Source organism: Convolutriloba macropyga, chromosome 1 (genome assembly GCF_964194025.1).
Source record: "Convolutriloba macropyga chromosome 1, txConMacr16.3, whole genome shotgun sequence".
NCBI classification, from domain to species: Eukaryota; Metazoa; Xenacoelomorpha; order Acoela; family Convolutidae; genus Convolutriloba; species Convolutriloba macropyga.
The window spans coordinates 37,647,935-37,671,163 of NC_134468.1; the positions used below are offsets into that span (position 1 = coordinate 37,647,935).

A 23,229-nucleotide genomic window follows, 5' to 3' on the forward strand; every position below is an offset into this window, starting at 1 on the left:
AAGGAACACCGAAATATACATTCTTGAAATTTGAAAGTTTAAAATCAAATTAAAAAAAAAATCAAGAAAAACGAATACATTTCATTGTTCAGCATTCGAGACATAGAACAGATAACGAGTCATCCGATACAAAGATCTATCCTCCAGAAAAGAGAACAAAAATTATGAAAAAGCAGAATTCAAATATATGAAACATGTAAACATTTTGCAGAAAAATTGGTCAAAAAAACATTTAAGCCTGAATTTACGAAAAATTTTAAAGTGTTTTTCAAAAGTTTGACGCCAAAAAATGACTGAAGTTTTATTGAAACGAAATTAAAGTCCCCTATGTTGCACAAAAAGACTATTTCTATTAAATTAAACCAAAATACAAACAAAAAACTGACAAAAATCGAAAAAAAACTACCAAAATCGAATTAGCATATGTACAATTTTATAGAGCAAATTAACATCGAGGTAGAAAGAGGCGTTAAGTATATGAATTATTAAAAAGAAGTAGACTTATTTACTGATTTTTGACAAAAAGACGGTTAAAAGATCCAAAACTAAAGAAATTAATAGAAAAAAGACAAAAATTAACTAAAAAATCAAAGAAATTTGTTATCAAGAAACGGATATGTGCCATTCAGTCAAAAATTATTTTTCAAAGTCAAAAAGTCATTCACTAAACGCAGCGCATGATCAAAAAACTTCTCTCGCTCAGAAAAAATTAGTTCACACGGCAATTTTACTCACTTTCGCTTTTAGGTCAAAACAGCGTCTGAACGAATAGTACTTCCGGTAAAAAACCTTAAGAAAACCAATACTCCTCTTCAAGTCGTAAAATCCAAGAGCACCGCAATATAGCTTCGCTCAGCTTACAGCTTGGCAGCTATAACAAAACTTTTACTGCCAGGTTCCAATAAAGTTGTTCCAACAAAATCGAAACCCGATTATATTGTTTCGTTGGGCTACAGTGAAGACCCGATTGTGTGTGGGTCAAAATGCAATTTTTCTGATATCTCAATTAATGAATCATTTTGCCAGTTGTATTAGTGATTTCGCTATTAGCATAATAACAAGAATTTTGAATCCAAGTAATTTGGCATCTTAAAATTTAAATGCTTTTTTGTACCTCAAACCAAATATGAAATTTTTTTCAAAATTTTTACACAATTTTACTTGATAAAAATCGAAAGACAAAAATCAATGAAAGGATTAAAAATAAAGTGCGAACTACTTCGACTTTAAAAACCCGATAAAACGACTACTCCTTTTCGAGCAGTAAAAAATCAATAGTGCTGCCATATAGCTTACCTCAGCTATAAACTCTCATTAAGCAAAATATTGTCCGCTCATCTTCAATTTCATGCATTTCTAATTTTACATAATTGCAACTTTATACATGGATATTTTGTAATTACAATGGATTGATAAAATTGAGTTTCAAGCATTAAAAGCGCTGTCTTGTATCCCATCGATAGAAGTTTAAACTATTTAGCATTAGTTCTGGTTGGCTTAGGTGGTTTTCCGCTGTGTTTCTTCCCTGCGCCCCATCCACCACTGCTCGTTCTCTCTGATCCACGATCCACGTACTTCCCATTGATAGGAGGCAACACTTTTGTCTCTAAATTAACAGAAATCCAATTCAAATACAGCTCAATTTCTTGAGACTCAAAGGCTACTTCATACAGCTTCACAATCGCATCTAATCTATTGAACATCTCAGAGACAAAAGATAGGAATATACCGAAGAAACACACTTAAAAATTTACCAAAAAAACTCGTAAATATATTTCACTTGGTTCGTAAGAAACCATAAGACTGACATAAAATACGCGTTCAATGCTGCATAAGGCTAAGTTACTTTGAAAACTTAGCTAGATGATATATATATATATATATATATATATATATATATATATATATATATATATATAAATATATATATATATATATATATATATATATATATATATATATAATCACTTAACGATTCAGTTTTAGCTGCTGCAACTCAATTTAATCAGAAAACGTCCGATGACGTCAAAGTTATTAAACTCGTCGGAGTTCGAAACCAATAGGTAGATTTGAATAGTTTCAAAAGGTAGATTTAAATAGTTACTATTTAGGAAGCTAGAGATGGCAGAAGAGTTGTTAGTCCTCTTGGATTCTGGAGATCCAGCACTCCTCTGCTGTCTGTAACCCCTCTGTGACGACCTCTGAGACCTGGTGTCACTCACAGATAGTATGTCCATATCTCCTCCATCACGGTCATTGTACCGCACATTCTAAGAGAACGATTCTCAGCTCTAATCTGCTCTCGATTGAGTACAATTAATCGTTGGCTCTACTCTCAACATTCGCAACATTTCTTAATCAAAATTTATCGTGTTTGCTAACTAGTCAAAAGCTGTAGAATTGGGTTTTTAGAATTGAGTTCAAACTCAAGAAGGCATACAAATTGCGACTAGGCTTGTAACACTGACCTGGTTTGCATTGGGTAGTGAATTGCGCTTCGCAGTGGGAGTGATGGGATTGCCCATTGGCTTGGGCGAGCCAGTTCGCAGTAACGGACTGTCCCGATTGGAATGGGGCTGGTGCTCTCTTGTGGTACCTGTAACTACTGTCCCGTGTACCCCATCTCTCTCAGGCCCATTTTCAGATCCACCCAGATTGACCCAGCTGAAATCGACCAAAGTCGTTCAAAAACGCTTGAGATATAGAAATATATTATTTAATCTGACAAATTGCCACCCACAAAACATCACTTACGAGAACCAAACTCGTAATTTAAGAGCGGAGTTCATTTCACATTATCGTTAAACTTGGTGACCTATTTCATCGAAAGCTTTCTGATAGCGCAATTCAGCAGAACTGATTACTGTGACTTGGAAAAGCACTCACGCGAATACCCTCGAGTAGTCAGTTGAGGGCGCATTAGTGTTAAAGTCACCCGCCTCGAATACCTTTTGCTGCAACACATTAGTGTGATGGGATCTCCTAGACGAAGTCATCGACTCTGAGCCATTTGGCAACCTGCTTGATCTGCGAGAATTGACTGAAGACGAATTATTGTTACTAAGTACACTACTATGACTTCCTTTCGTTTGCATTCTCGAGTGCTGTGGAATATCGGTCACTAAAACAACAACATTAACAAGTGTTCAATATTAACCCGAAAATATATCATACTCAGAGCAAAAAAACCCACTCCATAAAATACATTCTCAAACACCACAAAATACCTTGTAATAAACATTGTTTTGCAATTTACTAGTTGAATAGTTCATCAGATTCGAAAAAAAATTGAAACAAACAACACAAATTGCCGATAAAATGGATGAAACCAGCTATTGTTACCTGGTGGGAGTAGTACTTTTCCTGCAAAGAAAGACAAATGTCGGATGAGTTGTTTTCAAACAGTGGAAACATGAGCTAAATAAAATTCACTTATTTTCTGAACACATTTTTGTGATATATACCAAGAAGATCCTGCAATAACAAAGCAAACCTAATTTAAAATTTAAAAAACTGTCGAAAAACTAATCCGAAAGAAAAAAGAACAAAACATAGCCGGCACATTGCTGGAAAATAGCCGCCGCTGAAGCGCTTGGCGCACGGGATTGAAACAAAAAAAGAAGAGATAGAAATTGACCGAATTTTTGCCCGTTTTTTGCAGTGTCAAAAAATGTTCTGAATTGTGCAGTTTCAGTTAGATTATAAAAATACAATTAATTCAGCTTCTACACTGAACGCTATTAAGCTTAAAACTAATGTCAGCTAGTAAAAAACTAAAAAGCACTAAAAACTTAATAACTTAATGCTCCATGATTTAATGACCGGGTATTAACGGTTTATCCCGTTTCTGTTGATTTTGCTCTTTTGACTTTGACGGCATTCACTACATTGCGTAACTCGATGCGTGAAAGAATTAAAATCCATTCAGTTGAAAAAGAAAATGAGGTAAGTCGACTTAGAAACAAAAAACGTGATCGAAAGGTAAAGCAAATTAAAAAAGGAGAGCGCCTAAATAATAACAGTTGAGAGGTTGACGGCTGCTATTAAGCACGCAAACTAGCTGCAGATCTCTAAAAGAGAGAATGAGAAATGACTTCACGCGCGCTAACGCCATTAGTGATAGGAAGAAGTCATTCACAAAATTCATTTTTTCAGCTTAGCTGTGTTAACAAAAATCAGCGGGTCAAGTCTTGGCACAATTAAAACTTCTATTGACTAAACAAAAAACTAGATAGACCTAGAATGGACAACAAATGGATTGGGAAAACCACTTACAAAATCATCCGATAAAAACAAAAAAACAGTAAAAATCAAACTGGACACATGTGAAAAAAATCCATGTGAAGAAGTCGAGTTTTTGTTCAAGCACCGTATTCTCACTCTACTTTAAAATTAGAGTGAAATAATTTCACGCCACAAAACCAATAGCTTTTTTTCTCTACTTCCTCTTCCGGCGTGACCAAAATCGATTCTCCAATTTGACTTCAAAAATAATGAAAATATGTGAACAGATCTTAAAGACAGCGCCCCAATTCAAATTCTTGAATTCAAATTCTTTGAATTGTAAAAAAAATTAGGAGCGCTATAATAGCCTGCTAAGAAGCTGAGGCGGCTATTAACAAGTTAGAAAATTTGGGGGTCGACAAAAAACGATTAGACGAAAAGATTGTCGTACGAAAAATTGCATTAAAAGACCAAGATGAACTTACATAATTGTTGCGTTTGCGAGCAATTAATAAATCGCAAAAAGGATAAATATTTAAAATTATGCGCTCAGTTGTCTTCCTATTGCTACCTTTCATAAACGAGGTAAATTCCGGTCCGTCAAAATTTACTAAAAACTGTTTACAGTTTCTTTCTCAATTAAGGAGGAACCGGAACAAAAACAAAAACTATCATCCTGAATCACAAGGAAAGGAACAAAATTTGCTCAATACCAATTAATATGTTCTTTGATAGACGTTTTCATCTTTAAAAAAAATCATCATCTGGCTAGTTTCCTTTTATTTTGCCTGTCCGTTCTGCTTATTTCCGAGCCCTTCAGCTTTTGTTTCAGGCGTTTGAACTGACTCTACAAATAATTTTAAATTTAATTTTTCACTTTTTAGAAAATCTGCACTGATTGCCCGCTGATAAATGAGCGTCCTTTTCTTATCAGCTAAATGAAATTCTATTAAACTAAACCTTTTTTAAGCTACCATGAATGTCATTCTTTATTTTATCACCAAGCATGCTTGCCTGAAAGAACCCGTCATCGAAAAGCACTAAACGCAAGAATCAAGAGTTCTTAGCTCAAAACAAGTTTAAAATAGCCGGTCGGATTAGCTGGGAAATAGACTTGCGTGCCGTATAATAGAGAGAACAGATACAGATCTAAACTTAAAAATCGACGCCGCTCAAAAAGTTAAGTGGAATAACATTCAACGAACATAAACCGACAAATGTCCGAGGAATTGCTCTTGAACGACAGGCGAGGCAATTTAATTCATGGTCTTCAGTCTAGATTAATTTTTCTTTATGGGTGCAAAAAACTTTGATCCCACACGGATTCGAACCACTGACTTCTCGATCCAGGGCCACCCGCACTAACAACTGTGCTACGAGTCACTGCATTTTGCCATGCTGCAACCGATTTTATATTAGCAACTTCGGAGCATTTGCGATCACTCAAAAATGATGAACGAAAGCGTGAAAAAGTCACTTGAATAGTCAAAGAATGTTCTAGAAGAAAAGCACAAAATAGTCAAGCGAAAAATTTGCATAAAAAGACACACACGTTTACAATAATCGCTATGAGCTTCGTTCAGGAGCAATTAATAAATTAACAAAATTGCTTAAAATTCATTCCGCAGGTCTTTATTAGGGACCTTTATTACACATATGAGTTCCTTTGACCTAAAATTAACTCAATTTAAACTCAATTTTTGAAGTGCAAAGTCATTTTTTAGTGAGGTAATTCACATATGCTCAAAATCTAATCATGCAAATGACCTGAAAACTTTTGCTACAGTAAAAAATGACGTCACACGCGCCAAAAACCGTTCGTGAGAGGAAAAATCCATTCAAAAATTTCACTTTTTCAGCTATGCTGTGTGAACAAACATAAAACAAAAAAAAGAGTGTCAGACAAACGAAACAAAAAAACATAACCGGAAGAATTCCGGAAGCAACTCGCAGCGTCATAACTTCACAAGGAAACAATTAAAACAGCTAGAACAACCACATTTTGTCTTAAAACGTTAAGTCTTCAACTCATCAGACTTGATTTTAAAAAATCGGTAAAACTTACACCAGTCACCAAAAAAAAAAAATTTGAGTACTGACACAATGGGAGAAAGTTCAAATTAAACAATTCCATCATTCATTTACAACAAAAACATCGAACATATGTAAAACATAAAAAATCATTGGGCGAAAAACAACTGAAAAGTTGATATGGAGAAACTAATTACTATTGAAAATATTCAGCAACGTTGAATAGGTGCCAAAATATATAAGACCGTCAAATACCGATAGGCTCAAAAAACTGAGAGCGCAACAAATTATCGTCAACAAACTCAAGATACAAAACTGGAAAAGATAAAACTCAACTGTGCAACCCAAAAGACATTGCGAAAGCATAAGGCAGGTAATATTCTTCCAAACTAAACTGGATTTTGCAAAAGTAAAACAATACTAAAAACACCAAACTTTTATCAGTGGAGTCATTGAAACTTATCCAAAAATTAGGTATACTTCTCTTATTGAAGGTATCATAGACAAAAAGAATTCAAACTTTGAAGAACAGCAAGAAATAAAGTAAAGAACAAAAATACAAACATCGATGGCAGATTGCCAGAAAAAAAGCCGCAATAGCTTCGTAGATCTGCAGTCTCAAAAAAAAACAGTAAAGAAGACATAATGAAAAAATTTGTCTTTTCATTGCAGGCTTATATGTTATATTTCGATTAAAAATCTGCATAAGTTTTTGCTGCCTCTATTAGCTGCTACCAAATAACCTTTATTTAGAGTGACACATACCCATTTGACCTTATCTCTTTGAATTAAAGTTAATAAGTCACTTTCACCGTGAGGAAGTCGTTTTTGCGAGTGAGGTAAGTCAAGTGTGACCAAAAATTTAATCACGCGCATGAACAAAAAACTCGCTCCACTAAGAGCGAAAAAGGACGTCACACATGCAATTCAGTTGAAATTGCATGAACGAATGAACAAAAAGCAGATTTGAAGTGGTTGTGACGTCATATGGTCGTAACAAAAATCATGACGAAATAAAAAAAACAACAGAAGGCCAATAATAGCCCCAGCTATCGCTGTGCGGCTATTATAAAATCAGAATAAATTTCAAATGATTCAAAAAATCGTTAAAATCAAAACCAAGTCATCAATATTGTACGCAGAAAAAAATTATCAATCAAAAATTTTAAACAGCATTTCAGCAAATTCTCAAGGAGGAAATATGCTGAATGAAATCAATGTTAAACAAACAAACAAAAAACGCTAAAACCATTTTTTTTGAACAACTGATAAAAGGAAAACTTATTAAAAAAATAACTTATTAAAAAATCAAATAGTAAAAAAAATATTATTAGAAAAAGGACAAAAAAATTGAACAACAAATCATGTGTAAAACAAAAAACCTCACGTTATAAAGAGGCATCAAAAGCATACATTATCAAAGGTTATGTTGCCATATGAACTGATTTTTTATTAAAAAAATCTGCTTTAAGATCCAAAAATGAAATTAAATTAAAAAAGCCAAAATTGAACTTAAAAATTGAGAAATATGTGCTCACTTGGAATTTGAAACGCATTATTAGACTCTCAAAAACACTTTGGTATCAATTGCAGAGGTGCACATATTAATACAGCTTCCATGGAAAATTATTTCTACAAAAAATTAAATTATGAGCAAAAAATTGGGCCAATTGGACAAAAAAACGGCCGAAAATGGTTATCTAAAAGCGGCATTCTGTCAAAAGACACTTTTCAAAGTCAAAAAGTCATTAACTTAACGAACCACATGATCAAAACATAAGCCGCGAAACGTCGGAAGAATTGCTCTTGAACGACAGGCGAGGCAATTTAATTCAAGGTCTTCAGTCCAGATCAATTTTTCTTTATGGTTGCAAAAAATCTTCCCTCCCACCGGAATTCGAACAACTGACCTCCCGGTCCACGGCCAACAACACTCACCACTGCGCTACGAGTCACAGAATTTCGACCGACTTCATATTAGCAACAAGCTTTACTTCGAAGCACTAGAGATCACTCAAAAATGATGAACGAAAGCGTGAAAAGTCACTTGAGAAGTCAAAGAATGTTCTAGAAGAAATGCGCAAAAATGTCAAGAGACAAATTTGCATAAAAAAGACACACATGTTTACAAACATAGCTGGCAGATTGCCAGAAAATAGCCGCAATAGATTCGTAGATCGGCAGTCTAAAAAAACAGTAAAAAAGACAGACCGAAAAATTTGTCTTTTCATTGAAGGCTGATCTGTTATATTTTGATTAAAAATCTGTATAAGTTATTGCTGCCTCTATTAGCTGATCTCAAATAACCTTCATTTAGAGTGACACCCACCCATTTGACCTTATCTCTTTGAATTAAAGTAAATACAAGTCAATTTCAAAGTGAGGAACTCATTTTTGAGAGTGAGGAAGTCATTTTTGAAAGTCAAGTGTGACCAGAAATTTAATCACTCGAATGATAAAAAAACTCGCTCCATTAAGAGCGAAAAGTGACGTCACGCATGCAATTCAGTTGAAATTGCATGAACGAATGAACAAAAACTGGCTGTGACGTCATATGGTCGTAACAAAAATCATGACGACGAAATAAAAAAAGAACCAAGAGAAGGCCAATAATAGCCCCAGCTATCGCTGTGCGGCTATTATAAAATCAGAATAAATTTCAAATGATTCAAAAAATCGTTAAAATCAAAACCAAGTCATCAATATTGTACGCAGAAAAAAATTATCAATCAAAAATTTTAAACAGCATTTCAGCAAATTCTCAAGGAGGAAATATGCTGAATGAAATCAATGTTAAACAAACAAACAAAAAACGCTAAAACCAATTTTTTTGAACAACTGATAAAAGGAAAACTTATTAAAAAAATAACTTATTAAAAAATCAAATAGTAAAAAAAATATTATTAGAAAAAGGACAAAAAAATTGAACAACAAATCATGTGTAAAACAAAAAACCTCACGTTATAAAGAGGCATCAAAAGCATACATTATCAAAGGTTATGTTGCCATATGAACTGATTTTTTATTAAAAAAATCTGCTTTAAGATCCAAAAATGAAATTAAATTAAAAAAGCCAAAATTGAACTTAAAAATTGAGAAATATGTGCTCACTTGGAATTTGAAACGCATTATTAGACTCTCAAAAACACTTTGGTATCAATTGCAGAGGTGCACATATTAATACAGCTTCCATGGAAAATTATTTCTACAAAAAATTAAATTATGAGCAAAAAATTGGGCCAATTGGACAAAAAAACGGCCGAAAATGGTTATCTAAAAGCGGCATTCTGTCAAAAGACACTTTTCAAAGTCAAAAAGTCATTAACTTAACGAACCACATGATCAAAACATAAGCCGCGAAACGTCGGAAGAATTGCTCTTGAACGACAGGCGAGGCAATTTAATTCAAGGTCTTCAGTCCAGATCAATTTTTCTTTATGGTTGCAAAAAATCTTCCCTCCCACCGGAATTCGAACAACTGACCTCCCGGTCCACGGCCAACAACACTCACCACTGCGCTACGAGTCACAGAATTTCGACCGACTTCATATTAGCAACAAGCTTTACTTCGAAGCACTAGAGATCACTCAAAAATGATGAACGAAAGCGTGAAAAGTCACTTGAGAAGTCAAAGAATGTTCTAGAAGAAATGCGCAAAAATGTCAAGAGACAAATTTGCATAAAAAAGACACACATGTTTACAAACATAGCTGGCAGATTGCCAGAAAATAGCCGCAATAGATTCGTAGATCGGCAGTCTAAAAAAAACAGTAAAAAAGACAGACCGAAAAATTTGTCTTTTCATTGAAGGCTGATCTGTTATATTTTGATTAAAAATCTGTATAAGTTATTGCTGCCTCTATTAGCTGATCTCAAATAACCTTCATTTAGAGTGACACCCACCCATTTGACCTTATCTCTTTGAATTAAAGTAAATACAAGTCAATTTCAAAGTGAGGAACTCATTTTTGAGAGTGAGGAAGTCATTTTTGAAAGTCAAGTGTGACCAGAAATTTAATCACTCGAATGATAAAAAAACTCGCTCCATTAAGAGCGAAAAGTGACGTCACGCATGCAATTCAGTTGAAATTGCATGAACGAATGAACAAAAACTGGCTGTGACGTCATATGGTCGTAACAAAAATCATGACGACGAAATAAAAAAAGAACCAAGAGAAGGCCAATAATAGCCCCAGCGATCGCTGTTCGGCTATTAATAATTGCTATGAACTGCGTTCAAGAGCAATTAAAATTTCTCTCGCTCAGAAAAAAATAGTTCACACGGCAATTCAACTGTCTTCCGCTGTTAGGAAAAAACGCCGTCTGAACGAATAGTACTTCCGGTAAAAAAAACCTTAAGAAAACAAATACCTCTCTTCGAGTCGAAAAAACCAAGAACACCGCAATAGCTCCGCTCAGCTTACAGCTTCGCAGCTATACAAAGAGCAAAATTGTGAACAAACTTACCAATCTGTTTCTTAACTTTGGACATCTTTTTGGCTCTTTTCAACATCAGCTCAGCAGTGGCACTATTTTTGAAGCCCCTGAAACACACAGCTAATCAATATTCTCCGCTTACTTTCAGTATAAACAAATATTGAGTAGAAGAAAGGTAATTGACACAATTTTTTCTCTCAGGCGACAGTTGTTATAATTAATTGTTGTTATATTTATTAAGTTGTTATAATCAATTGTTGCTCTTAGCTGGTTTCGCAACAAAACTTTTCCGCACACGAAAGTAAGCTTTTAAAATGTCTGATGAACAAAAAGAAACAAAGCTCAACAGGAGCCAGACAAAAACCAATTTGTGATTCAAAGCAATTAATAAGCTCTTGTACTGCTGCTAATCAGGCAAATACTCCAAGACGAGGAAGAAGATTCAACTAGTGGCTGTTTAATAATTGAGAGGTGACAACTAAGCCTTTGCATGAAGCCTCGGTTTCAGTCACGTTATCGTCATTTCTGGAAAGAATAAGGGCATTCAGTGCTACATTCAGCGAATTCGTACTTTTATCTAATTCGTATTTTTTCAGCGCATTATTTACTGTACTTATTGTAAATATTGTAACGAAACGCTAAATTGAGCAGCATTGCTTACCAATCTTGTGCAATTTTTGTTTGTCGAGCCGAAAATGAGTTGGCATTTTCTTCCTCTTCGATTTCGTCGTACAAATCAATCTTGCTCACAGCATCATCGTTAGCAGCAACTTCATTCTCACTCATTGTCGAACCATGATACCTCATTCTTACGTCAATCAATCCTTCGTCAGTCCTTTGCTCAACACATTCCTCGGCCCTTGCAAGATCGATTGAAATGCTAGCCTTCAACTTTTCCCGCTCCGTTTCTAGAACCGTCGGTAGAGGCCGGCTCGCTATGGAGCTACTATCAATCCATTTTGAATTCCTTGAGCTATCTCTCCAATTAGAAGCGCTGAAACAGGGAACGTCTCACAGAATCACTTCGGCTAACAAGCACAACCGACTAAACGTCGGAAGAACTGCTCTCGAACGACTAGTGGGAGCTCTAATCAATTGCAGCCTGCTTCAGTCGGAGGGGGAGGGGGGGCCTAAATGGGACTAAGAAGTTCAATAATGGGCTTCAAAAAACCACACTAGAGGTTAACATATACCACTATTAAGATTTAAAGTTTAAAATGGCACCAGTTTCGGCGCACTTTTCATTTAACTTTTAGTATTAAATTGCCGCCAATTGAGTTCAGCTGCTTGAAATTGTGATTGAGAGAGAATTTTAGATCACGCGAAACGCAAAAAGTCAAGGGCGTAAAAGTCACTCGAAAAGTCTAAATTGTCAAGCGAAAATTTTGCATAAAAAAGACACTAATGCAATAATTGAATAATTGCTATGAACTTCGTTCAAGAGCAATTAAAAAGATTGACCAAATACCCTTACGTCTTCACATCTTGGCCTTCGGGAGCGGCAGGGTCTTGATCAACGGTCCAATCGTCCAGGGAGAACTCCTGAAACAATTTCTACCCTGTCCCCATGACTATTTTGGCAACTAGGGATTGTTTTACTAAAAAGAACAACCACAAAAGTTCCATGTAACCTACGCCCTGAACAGAAACGCATAATTCTGTGATCAAATAACATCCGGATCAGAAGTATTATTGTCATCACATTTAAGATAATGATATTCTCACCGTTTCCAAATAATTGAACTGCTCGAGATCAATTTCTTCATCCAATTCCAAATCTTCCTCCATCATCATCTGTCTGATCTCTTCGTCCACCTGTGCTTGGATTGATGATAGCTTTTTCCGCACCCAGAAACCTCGCCATATGGCCTGCAAAAGAGATCTTCACTTCGAAACGTACGCTTTATAGTTACTAGTTATTTCGATTACTTTTAATTTGAAACCACCTCAAAAATTATAATTATTGTTCCAAAATTCGTTAAAAATGTTTGTTAGCATCCTAGAAAAGTATGAAAGGTACCATACTAAAGCTCTTGAAAAGTACATACTAAAGACATAACTTACTTTTTCCAGCATCACTTATGAAAAGAACAAGGGTGAAATTTTCTTATGTACAACTACTTATTAAAACACGGCCAGCTATTATTCACGATTGATAGCAAAAGTTACCTTGTAGACATTCTTCCCCGGGACAACACATATTTCTTCATAGACAAACTAGTTCACTCGTACTTTATATGATTTCCCGGTTGTCATATTAGGAGCATATACGATTTCTGGTAATCATAAAGATATCATACAAAAATTAATCGATTATTAAAATTGTATTATAATTTTATTAGTTAGTTGAAAATTATTTCAGATAGTTGAAAATTTTGTATTAGTCATAGGTCATATATTATTAAGTCATAGATCATATACAGGTAAAATATTAAAGAAATTCATGTATAATGAAGTATGGAGGTCCTTGAGTTAAGTGTAGTCGAGCTTAGATGTTTTGATCTTTTCTTTAAATTTTGTTCTCAAAAATTTCCTAAGTATGGTATTTCTTAATCCAGCCTGGCTTGCAGAAAAAGTAGGCCTGTATTAGCATCCCAACTTTGCAAACACTAAGTTGCATGGCAGGGTACGTTAACATCTCATGTCGACGCGGAATCACATAAGTGATCAATCATCTTTGACAATTGAGAGAAGTTTTAGGAAAACAATATTTCATTTCATTCAATTCGGACAATGATTACATATGATTTCATGGATCTTTTCAACAATTGCCCCCCCCCCCCCCCCCTCTTTGCCAAACGGAAGCTATTCTTGAATAAAATTTAAGCGGACAATTTATTAACCAAGTCAGAGACGACTAATAACTTTTCACGTACCAGCAAACTATGTTAAACTGAAAAGAACAAGGAAACTCGCACGTATTGTTCCAACTCCGCTCATATTTTTGACTTAAATGTCTACCAAATGAGGAAGAGAAACAAAACTTTCAAAAACACACTTACTCGAAACTAATTGGTTAATGAGTAATGTGTTCTAAGTGCAAACCGATTAATAAATAGATGGATACACTGCAGCATTCGAGAGCTAATGATACCTGCTAGTAATAAAAGTACAAGACAAGCAACAAAAATAACAAAACATCAATTCCCGTCTAACTCAAAATCTTTTTTTAAAACTCACTAAAAACTCAAAATGCATCATTTAAAACCAAAAAGTATACTTGTACTTCACATAAAAGTAGATGTGACCTTTCCCTGATAAGACACTGTAACAAGTCAAGAAGAACAGAACAAAAAGAGGCAAAGTCAACCATCAGCGGTCCACTACAAATAATGTTTAGAGTCCTATCAAACTGCTTTTATGAAAATAAAACGGAGTCACAACACCACTAATTGAAAATTTATTCAAAGGTAAACTCTTCTCTCTAGAAAGAAGATGTATGATGTACTTACATTAGAGACTATGTTGCAGATTGTCAGAATTGATATTTAAAAAACCGCAGAAATTCGAAAATTTAATGAATTTCTCAAACGGAATATTTTCGAAATTTCTAAAAAACAAACTTTCGACTAAAGTAAATTTTAAAAAATCTTTCAATTTCATGGGAGGCCAATTGTACCTCAAAATAGAATAAGTATAAGACAACAAATAAACAACGAGTACGAACAGAACTCAAAAATTCAATGTTACAAAAACACATTGTTGAAACCTTTAAATGAATAAGATATCAATTGAACAGATTAAGTTTCATTGAGGTATTCTTGAACATTAATGATCTCTCTTTTCAAAGTGACTACGGGAAAGCCAACAAAACAGACTACAAGCAATGACCAGTATCATAAACTTGATTTGAAACAATTCTGAAACGACATAGCGCCATAGTCTTTTGAGGCTATGTCGTTTCAAAATTTTTTCAAAACAAATTTATAATTAACTGCATCATAAACACAAACCATTAAATGAATAACCATTAACTGCATCATAAACACAAAAAGAAATTGCTGTTCGCTCTGCTAAAAGTTGACAGGAGATGTCCCTAATAAGAGTAAGATACAACTTTGCAAAAAGAATAACAGAAAAGGGCAGAGTTCAAAAGGAAAGATCAAAAGAGAAGAGATCAAACTTTTCAAAATAAATTTCAGAGTTCTTTATAACATTAGCAATCAACCGAAATCATGAAACAAAATTTTATATCTTTCCAAAAGAAGCCACTGAGACCCTCTATTATCCACAATTTGGGGTAGCACTGCAAGAAAGAAAGACAAGTAGAGGCAAAACATAAATTTCAATTATATTGCAAGAAAACAGTTTTTAGTTCGTTAAAATCATACGCTTCTCACAAAATACATTTGTGCATATCCGTTTTCTTTCAAATGTATTTTTACCTGTTATCAAAATGATGATCAGGCAAGGCAACAAAAAATAACTGCAAAATTGGCAAATGACCAAAAGTCCAAAAAAATTATATAGAACACGTGGTATCGAAGCAATGCAGCCGATAACTAAAGAGAATAAACAATAACTTCTAGAAAGACTTTACTTGCACTCACTAGAAAGAATGTGCAATTTGTACTACGAGTAAGCAGCAGATTGCCAGAACTTCGAAATTTGAAGGTAAACAGCTTTCTTAAAACAATTACAATTATATTCAAAGACAAAGGCCATTAGGTGTCAACTGAGGGCATTATATAGGTTCAAGTATACTATTTAGGGAAACCAACTGCATTTTTATCTAGTGTTACTCAGTCATGAGAGTGCAAAAAAGGACAACAAATGCTGGCAAAACACAACAAAACGACTCCAAATTTAAAAACATTGCTGGCAGGTTACCAGAAAATAGCCGCAAAAGATTCGTAGATCGACAGTCTAAAAAAACAGTAAAAAAAGACAGACCAAAAAACTCTGTTAAATCTTGATTAAAAGTCTGTATAAGTTATTGCTGCCTCTATTAGCTGATCTCAAATAAACTTCATTTAGAGTGACACACACCCATTTGACCTTATCTCTTTGAATTAAAGTAAATAAAAGTCAATTTCAAAGTGAGGAAGTCATTTTTGAGAGAGGTAAGTCAAGTGTGACCAAAAATTCAATCACGCGCATGAACAAAAAACTCGCTCCACTAAGAGCGAAAAATGACGTCACACATGCAATTCAGTTGAAATCGCATGAACTAATGAACAAAAAGTGGCTGTGACGTCATATGGTCGTAACAAAAATCATGACGACGAAAAAAAACCAAGAGAAGGTCAATAATTGCCCCAGCTATCGCTGTGCGGCTATTAAAAATCTTCTTAGAAGGCATAGAAACTATAACACTCTCTCTGAAAACATAATTTATGATCATGGGGCTTCATTTTGACAACACAGTGTGTGTAGTAGTTGAATTTTGATTGCAAATTTTTCTGGTCTGTAATAACAAAAGAAACAAAATTTTTATTCCAGAAAACTATTCCAGAACACTAAAAAATGTTAATGGAACTGGCCTTCTTTTGATTTGATTCAGACGTCTTTCAGCCATTTGAGTTACGTAAGTCCGGCAAATTCAAAAATTGGACCGAAAAAGCATTGTGGCCATTTTTGATGAAAGGCTAAATTTTAAAAAAAATCATCAATTTTAATGCTACAATTGTCGGTCAAATCCTCCTCGCGGTCCTTAGGTGAAACCAATAGCACTATTGTTAACAATATTAACAAATCTTAGCTAAATTAACGAAAAAACTGAGGAAAAAAATGCCTAGAATGTGAACAAGAACAACAGATATCAATCGAATTTTCCACAATCTTTGAACCTCGCTAACTGCCTGAAAAAACGAAATTCGAAAAATCATTTCAGTTCCATACTCTACGATGTACGGGCTTTCTGATACCAATCACAATTCTCTACAATGAATATATCGATCAATGAAAATTTATATCGATGAACAAAACCATTTGAGTATATAGTCCCCCCCCCTAAAGTGGGTCGTCGAAACAATAAAAGACGCCATGCTAGCCGAATTGGAATACAAAGCGAAAAACTTTTCCGACTGGCGCGCCGGTCAGCGCGCTTCGCAGCAGTAACGTCCCGCGATTTCCGGATTACATCCCACAGCGCATGAGAGGCATGGCCGTGAACAGCGGTCCACAATTGCTCTTAAATTGATATTGGTATATCTAAACCGCCGGCCAAGTAGTATTGTGGTAAAGTTTAACACAGAAGGCGGGGCGATTCTCTAATAGATACCAAAGGGGGCACAATTGTCGAAAAGATCCGATTTCTTTGAAGTGATACAAGTATGATATAAGATATCTTTGAAGTCATACAAGGATCGTACAAGGAAATACGTTATGATTTGTATGACACCATATATAAAACTTGAATGACACAAAGAAATTGCGACCCGGACAGCCGAGATATTCTAATGTCAACCGAGAAATGGCTATTGCGAAATAGACTTACAGTGCAATATAGATAGCAACAGATACAAAATTGCACAGATAGAGCTGACAATGCAACTTATCATACCCATTTTAAAATTATAACAGCCTTCATTATCTGGAAATCCTTTATTGATTTAGAGTAATCAAATGATTTTAATATACGTGATCGCTGCCAATTAGTGTAAAAATGACATCACACCAATGAAAGTGTACGTAACCTACTATCGTTGGACGAATGAGAGCAATTTAGATCACGCCAAAATTAAGAACTCAAAACGCACAAGGTGTGGGGCAAAATGAGGACGGAGGAGCACAAGTGGGTAATGCGGTCTTCTAAAAAACCCCAATTGACCCCATACTGTAAAGTTCTGTGGCAAGAGGTTTAAAACTAAAAAGTGCCCTTCATGACATTAATTACGTCTCCGCAGCAGTTTTGTCAAATCGCATACTTAGATACTATTAAGGCTTTTAGAGAACTGCTCTATGACTTGACGCCCTCCGTCTTTACCAGTTTATTCCGTTTCTCAAGAAAAATGCCACGAAAGAAAGAAAGAGGTTTAAAACTAAAAAGTGCCCTTCATGACATTAATTACGTCTCCGCAGCAGTTTTGTCAAATCGCATACTTAGATACTATTAAGGCTTTTAGAGAACTGCTCTATGACTTGACGCCCTCCGTCTTTACCAGTTTATTCCGTTTCCCAAGAAAAATGCCACGAAAGAAATTTGTCGTTCGAGAAAAAATTGTTCGCAAAAAATTCTCATAAAGACCAACAGGACTAAAAACATACCCGGCAGATTGCCGGAAAATAGCCGCCGTTGATTCCAATAAGCATGATTAGGATTGAAAGAATAGAAGATATTGAAAAACATACCCGGCAGATTGCCGGAAAATAGCCGCCGTTGATTCCAATAAGCATGATTGGGATTGAAAGAATAGAAGATATTGAAAAAAAAAAGATTTTTGTACAAAAACATTTTTTAAGTCCGATTTATTTTGATGGCATTTCGTAGTTGAACATACTTCTGTCTCTTAGAGAGAGGCTACAGGGGCTACTATCAATAACAATAAGCATTAGAGAGAGGTAACTAATACTTATAGGACCGACGTTCAAATAGCGGGCATCTAAAATTGGGCTTTATGGGTTTATCCCGTTTCTATTTTTTATACTGACTCTGTTCATTTTGAATTGCTTTGCTGAGCAACTGATGTTCAAAATCACTTTTAGCAGAATGAGAGAAGAAACTAGCCTAGAGAAGTCAAAAAGATTTCACGCAAAATGTTGAAAAGGCGGTAAAATGAGGTAAAGCGAAACATTTTTTTATTCGACGAAGTAAAAAAAATAGGAGCGCTATAATAGCCGGCTGAGAAGATGAGGGCGGCTATTAAAAAGAGAGATTTTTTGTACAAAAACATTTTTTAAGTCCGATTTTTTTTGTGATGGCATTTCGTAGTTGAACATACTTTTGTTTCTTAGAGAGAGGCTACAGGGGCTACTATCAACACCAATAAGCATTAGAGATGGTAACTAAGACTTATAGGACCGAAGTTCAAATAGCAGGCATCTAAAATTGGGCTTTATGGGTTTATCCCGTTTCTTTTTCTGACTTCAATTATTTTTACTGACTCTGTTCATTTTGAATTGCTTTGCTGAGCAACTGATGTTCAAAATCACTTTTAGCAGAATGAGAGAAGAGAGAAACTAGCCTAGAGAAGTCAAAAAGATTTCACGCAAAATGTTGAAAAAGCGGCAAAATGAGGTAAAGCGAAACAATTTTTTATTCGACGAAGTAAAAAAACATAGCAGGACAAGTCCTGACGTACAATTCAAAGAATTTTCATTCACTAAACAGAAAACTAGACCGAGAACAGACTATAAATGGATTGGGAAAACCATTTACAAAAAAATCCGATCCAAAAAATCGAAAAAACAGTAAAAATCAGAGTGAAATTGCCGCATGTGAACAAAAAACCACTACCGAGAAACCGAATTTTTGTTCAAACACCGTTTTCGCACTCTACTTTAAAATTAGAGCGAAAAAAATTCACGCCGCAAAACCACTTGCTTTTTCGCTCCATTTCCTGTTTCGGCGTGACCAAAATCACCACTCCAATTTGACTTCAAAAATCATGAAAATGTGTGAACAGATCTTACAAAAAAAAAAGACAGCGCCCCAATACAATTCAAATTCTTTGAATTGTAAAAAAAAAATAGGAGCGCTATAATAGCCGGCTGAGAAGATGAGGGCGGCTATTAACAATTCTACATTAAAAGATGAACAAGATTGCTGGCTCTCTGGGTGAAAAAATTGAAAACGAAAAATGCCCTTAGACAACGAAACAAAAATTGAAAATCAACATAGCCGCAATACAGTTATGCTTTTTACAATTTAGTAACCATAACAAGTGTTTCTTGCTATACTTTTGCATTTTGAAATCATGATCTTCATAAATTCATCTTTTTTTGCGTCTAAGACAAAGTTTGCAAAAGCATTCAGAAAGATTCAACGCAGTTTTCACAAGTCTTGTGTAACCCAGAAGCAAAACCAGAAATTACACTAAAACATTCAATCGAATAACTAACTCAACTCTAACAAACATACCTGTATTCGCGAGGCAGCTTGCTCATTGGAATCTTTGACAGCACTCTTCCACGCATTCCTCACAAATTCAACGGTCTCATTCGGAACAGAGGGAACCTTGATCTCCTGTATCCTTCTACAACTTTCTCGATTCTCATCACTCCTTCGAGCCGAGTTTGACCCTTCGCCTGTTTTGGGCCTTGCCTTTGCAGAAGACTTTGGTCGACTTGGAGGTCTCACGTATTTCTCTTGTTTCTCTTCAGCGCCAATATCAAGGAGTGCGTTCACTTTAACCCTATTTTGGTTAATTAAAGAATCAACAGAAACAAAAGTCTGAGCAACGTGCGTTTCTCCGTACTCATGTTCTTCGCGGAGTTTAACTGACATCTCAAAATGCAAATCTAGCAAAGCCGTTTTTGTTGCAATATACTCTAAAATAGCAGTGTTTTCAGTCCCATTTACGGGGTGTAATAGTTTAATAGCTGACTCCATCGACTCCAGCAGCTCCAACTGTGACAGACAGACAGACTGAAAGTGGGGCGTTTTCGTTTCTGGGGCCGCAGAGACTGTATTTCGTTGCAGCTCCTCCTCATTGAATTGAATTAAGGACAGAAGTTCACTTCTAATTTTTGACCTAAAATTTAAGTGATATTTCAAGCTAGAATGTGCATAATGACTAATTTTGCTAACTTAATTAAATTATTGCGACCGATGCAATTGGGCTTGAGCTAACAGTTGAAGAACGGGATTCGCACAATTCAACAATAATTTCCAAATAGGGGGTTAGTTGTCACGTACAAGGTATCTTTTTCAACCAATAGTGGGTTGTCTTTGGCATTGAGAATTCTGATTCTGTCGAGAGATCCAAGGGACTCAGTCAGAGACTCAGCAGTGGTGATTTCATTGCAACTACAGTCCATCACCTCCAAATTAATTGTAGTCTTCAAGCTTGGCAGCGAGTCAAGACTAAAACCCGTAAACAGTCATACTCGATTAAAACTAACAACTCTTTCGGTACTAATTAAAAACAGAGGAAGAATTCCGGAAGCAACTCAAAGCGTCGAAACTTCACAAACAAAAACCTTAATTGCAGCGTAAGCCATTACCTTTTGAATTAAACCATTAACTCATTACCTCCCCGGGTCTGATCTAAAAATTGGTGAAACTTAAACCACTGTCATCAAGAGAAACAAAATGCAGCAAAATTTTAGAGTATTGAAAACGTTTGGTAACGTTAAAAAATCCGGGAAAAAAAGATGGTCAAAAAACTAATAGGCTGAAAAAGCTGACAGGGCTATCAATTGCCCTCAAATAATTCATTATTCTAATCTCAAAAAAATCGCGAAAGCAAACGGCACATAAAATTGTTAGAAACTAATTCAAATCTTTTCAAAAAAGAATGCTCAAATTTAAGAATCAGGAAACCACTATAATTACACTTCTAATCACTGCAATTCAGACAAAAACCCATACTTCTTCCTTGTTGTACATATGCTAGACAACATGATTTCACACGAAAACTTAAATTGATCATAGAGAAGACATAAGCAGCAGAATATTCAAAGGCAGAAAATCGTTTAAATTAATACCAAGGCCGGCAGAAAGTTGCAGTAAATAGTAGTAAGTGTAAATTTTGGAAAAGACTTGCTAGCAAACTCTCAGTACTACCTTATGTTGAATGAAATCAATTGCAAACCAAAGAAATGACGAAAATCTATGAAAAATCTGAAATCATTATTGATTTTTTCTCAATTTTTTAACAACTGAAAAAATCAATATACCGAAAAAATGTAGGTGCCAAGACAAAAAAAGAATGACAGTAACTAGAATGTTGAGAATATGGGCACAATGTAAGGAACACCGTAACAAAAATACATTCTTGATTGTTGAAAATCAAAATATAAAAATCAAGAAAAACGAATATAATTCATTGTTCGGCTTTCGAGACATAGAAAAGATAACTAGTCATCCGATACAAAGATCTATCATCCTGATGAGAACCAAAAATTGGAAAAAGCAGAATTCAACCATACGAAACATTGAAGCATCTTGCAAAAAAATGGTCAAAAAAACTTTTATTAGACTGCATTTATGAAAAACTTTTAACTGTCTTTCAAAAATCAACGCCAAAAAATGATTGAATTTTCATTGAAACGAAATTAAAGTCCCTCATGTTGCACAAAAAGACTTTCTAGTAATTAAAACCAAAATACAAACAAAAAAAACTGACAAAAATCGGAAAAACTATCAAAATCGGATTAGCATATGTACAATTGTATAAAAACAAAATTACATCGAGGCAGCAAGAGGCGTTGACCATATGAATTATCAAAAGGAAGTTACCTTATTAACTGATTTTTGACAAAAAAAAATGGTTAAAAGATCCAAAAATGAAGAATTTAATAAAAAGCCAAAAATTAACTAAAAAATAAAAAAAATGTGACAATTTTGAACTTGAAACTCAATATCATGCTCTGCAAAACACTGTGGCATCAATTTGCGAGGTTGACATTTCAATATAGTATCGAATAAAAATTATTCCTACAAAAAAACCAAACTACAAGCAAAAAAATTGGCCCACTTAGACGAAAAAACAGCTAAAACGGTTATCTATATGTGCCATTCAAACAAAAACTACTTTTCAAAGTCAAAAAGTCAATCACTAAACGCAGCGCATGATCAAAAAACTTCTCTCGCTCAGAAAAAATTAGTTCACACTGCAATTTTACTCACTTTCGCTTTTAGGTCAAAACAGCATCTGAACGAATAGTACTTCCGGTTAAAAAAACCAATACTCCTCTTCGAGTCGTAAAAAAGTTTTCGAGTCGCTTACTTTAATTGCATACAGATTGACACAATGCGAAATCTCGAAAGGGTACCCCAAAAGCGTAAGACATCAGATTAAAGGCCCTTTTGCACAAACAAATGTAACCTGCTTAAACCAAATTGTGAAGACCAAATTAGCAAAACTGATTTCTAAATTGAATTTAAATAGAACATTATAAAGTCGCCCCAGCAGTCTGCTGGAAAAAGATTTGCTAGTTTCGATCAAATTAATCCGCGATAAATTCATGGAACGAGTCGCTTAATTAACATGAAATACTATTCACTAACTACATTTGCCAGAAAGTTGCACAATTCGTACTTATGTCATGCCCTTGCCAAATACAGTTTACAAAAGTACAAACATAAACCGAATAACGTCGGACGAATTGCTCTTGCTCTAGATCACTTTTTGACCTATTCCGGTGTCCTGTTTTTCAGTCCTATTCCTTTAACTCCCTATATTTTAAACTCAATTTTTCAACACCCCATTTTTCGATCACAGGCATCAAGCTAAATCAAAAGCCTCGTCACTATTCGTCATTTTAAAACAAACGCAAGCTGTTTAATGACGCAGCACTCTCGAAAGTCAGTAGTTTTGTGCAACTTAAGTTCTTTGAACTTCAGCTTTGATAGTTGTTCATTTGGACGCCTAAGTAGATAAAGACAAATTCGGGGCGAATTATTTGCGTGATTAAACGACAGAGATTAAA

The 23,229-nt window shown here is 34.9% G+C and overlaps 1 protein-coding gene across 2 annotated transcripts in view; it reads right to left on the bottom strand.

Annotated features, from left to right (window-relative positions):
- Positions 1-1,326: 1,326 nt before the first annotated feature.
- The window catches only part of LOC142338421 (uncharacterized), an 82,233-nt gene continuing 60,330 nt past the window's right edge, over positions 1,327-23,229 (bottom strand). The window contains exons 15-25 of one of the 2 annotated variants that reach the window (XM_075388179.1): positions 20,492-20,659; positions 19,715-20,327; positions 12,418-12,561; positions 12,167-12,234; positions 11,354-11,686; positions 10,723-10,799; positions 3,343-3,363; positions 2,887-3,121; positions 2,469-2,664; positions 2,105-2,270; positions 1,327-1,606 (exon numbers count right to left, since the gene is read on the bottom strand). In XM_075388179.1, the coding sequence (XP_075244294.1) occupies positions 1,473-1,606; positions 2,105-2,270; positions 2,469-2,664; positions 2,887-3,121; positions 3,343-3,363; positions 10,723-10,799; positions 11,354-11,686; positions 12,167-12,234; positions 12,418-12,561; positions 19,715-20,327; positions 20,492-20,659 (2,155 nt within the window). In that variant the 3' untranslated portion in view covers positions 1,327-1,472. The remainder of the gene's footprint in view (positions 1,607-2,104; positions 2,271-2,468; positions 2,665-2,886; positions 3,122-3,342; positions 3,364-10,722; positions 10,800-11,353; positions 11,687-12,166; positions 12,235-12,417; positions 12,562-19,714; positions 20,328-20,491; positions 20,660-23,229) is intronic. The other variant, XM_075388188.1, reaches the window with a different exon arrangement.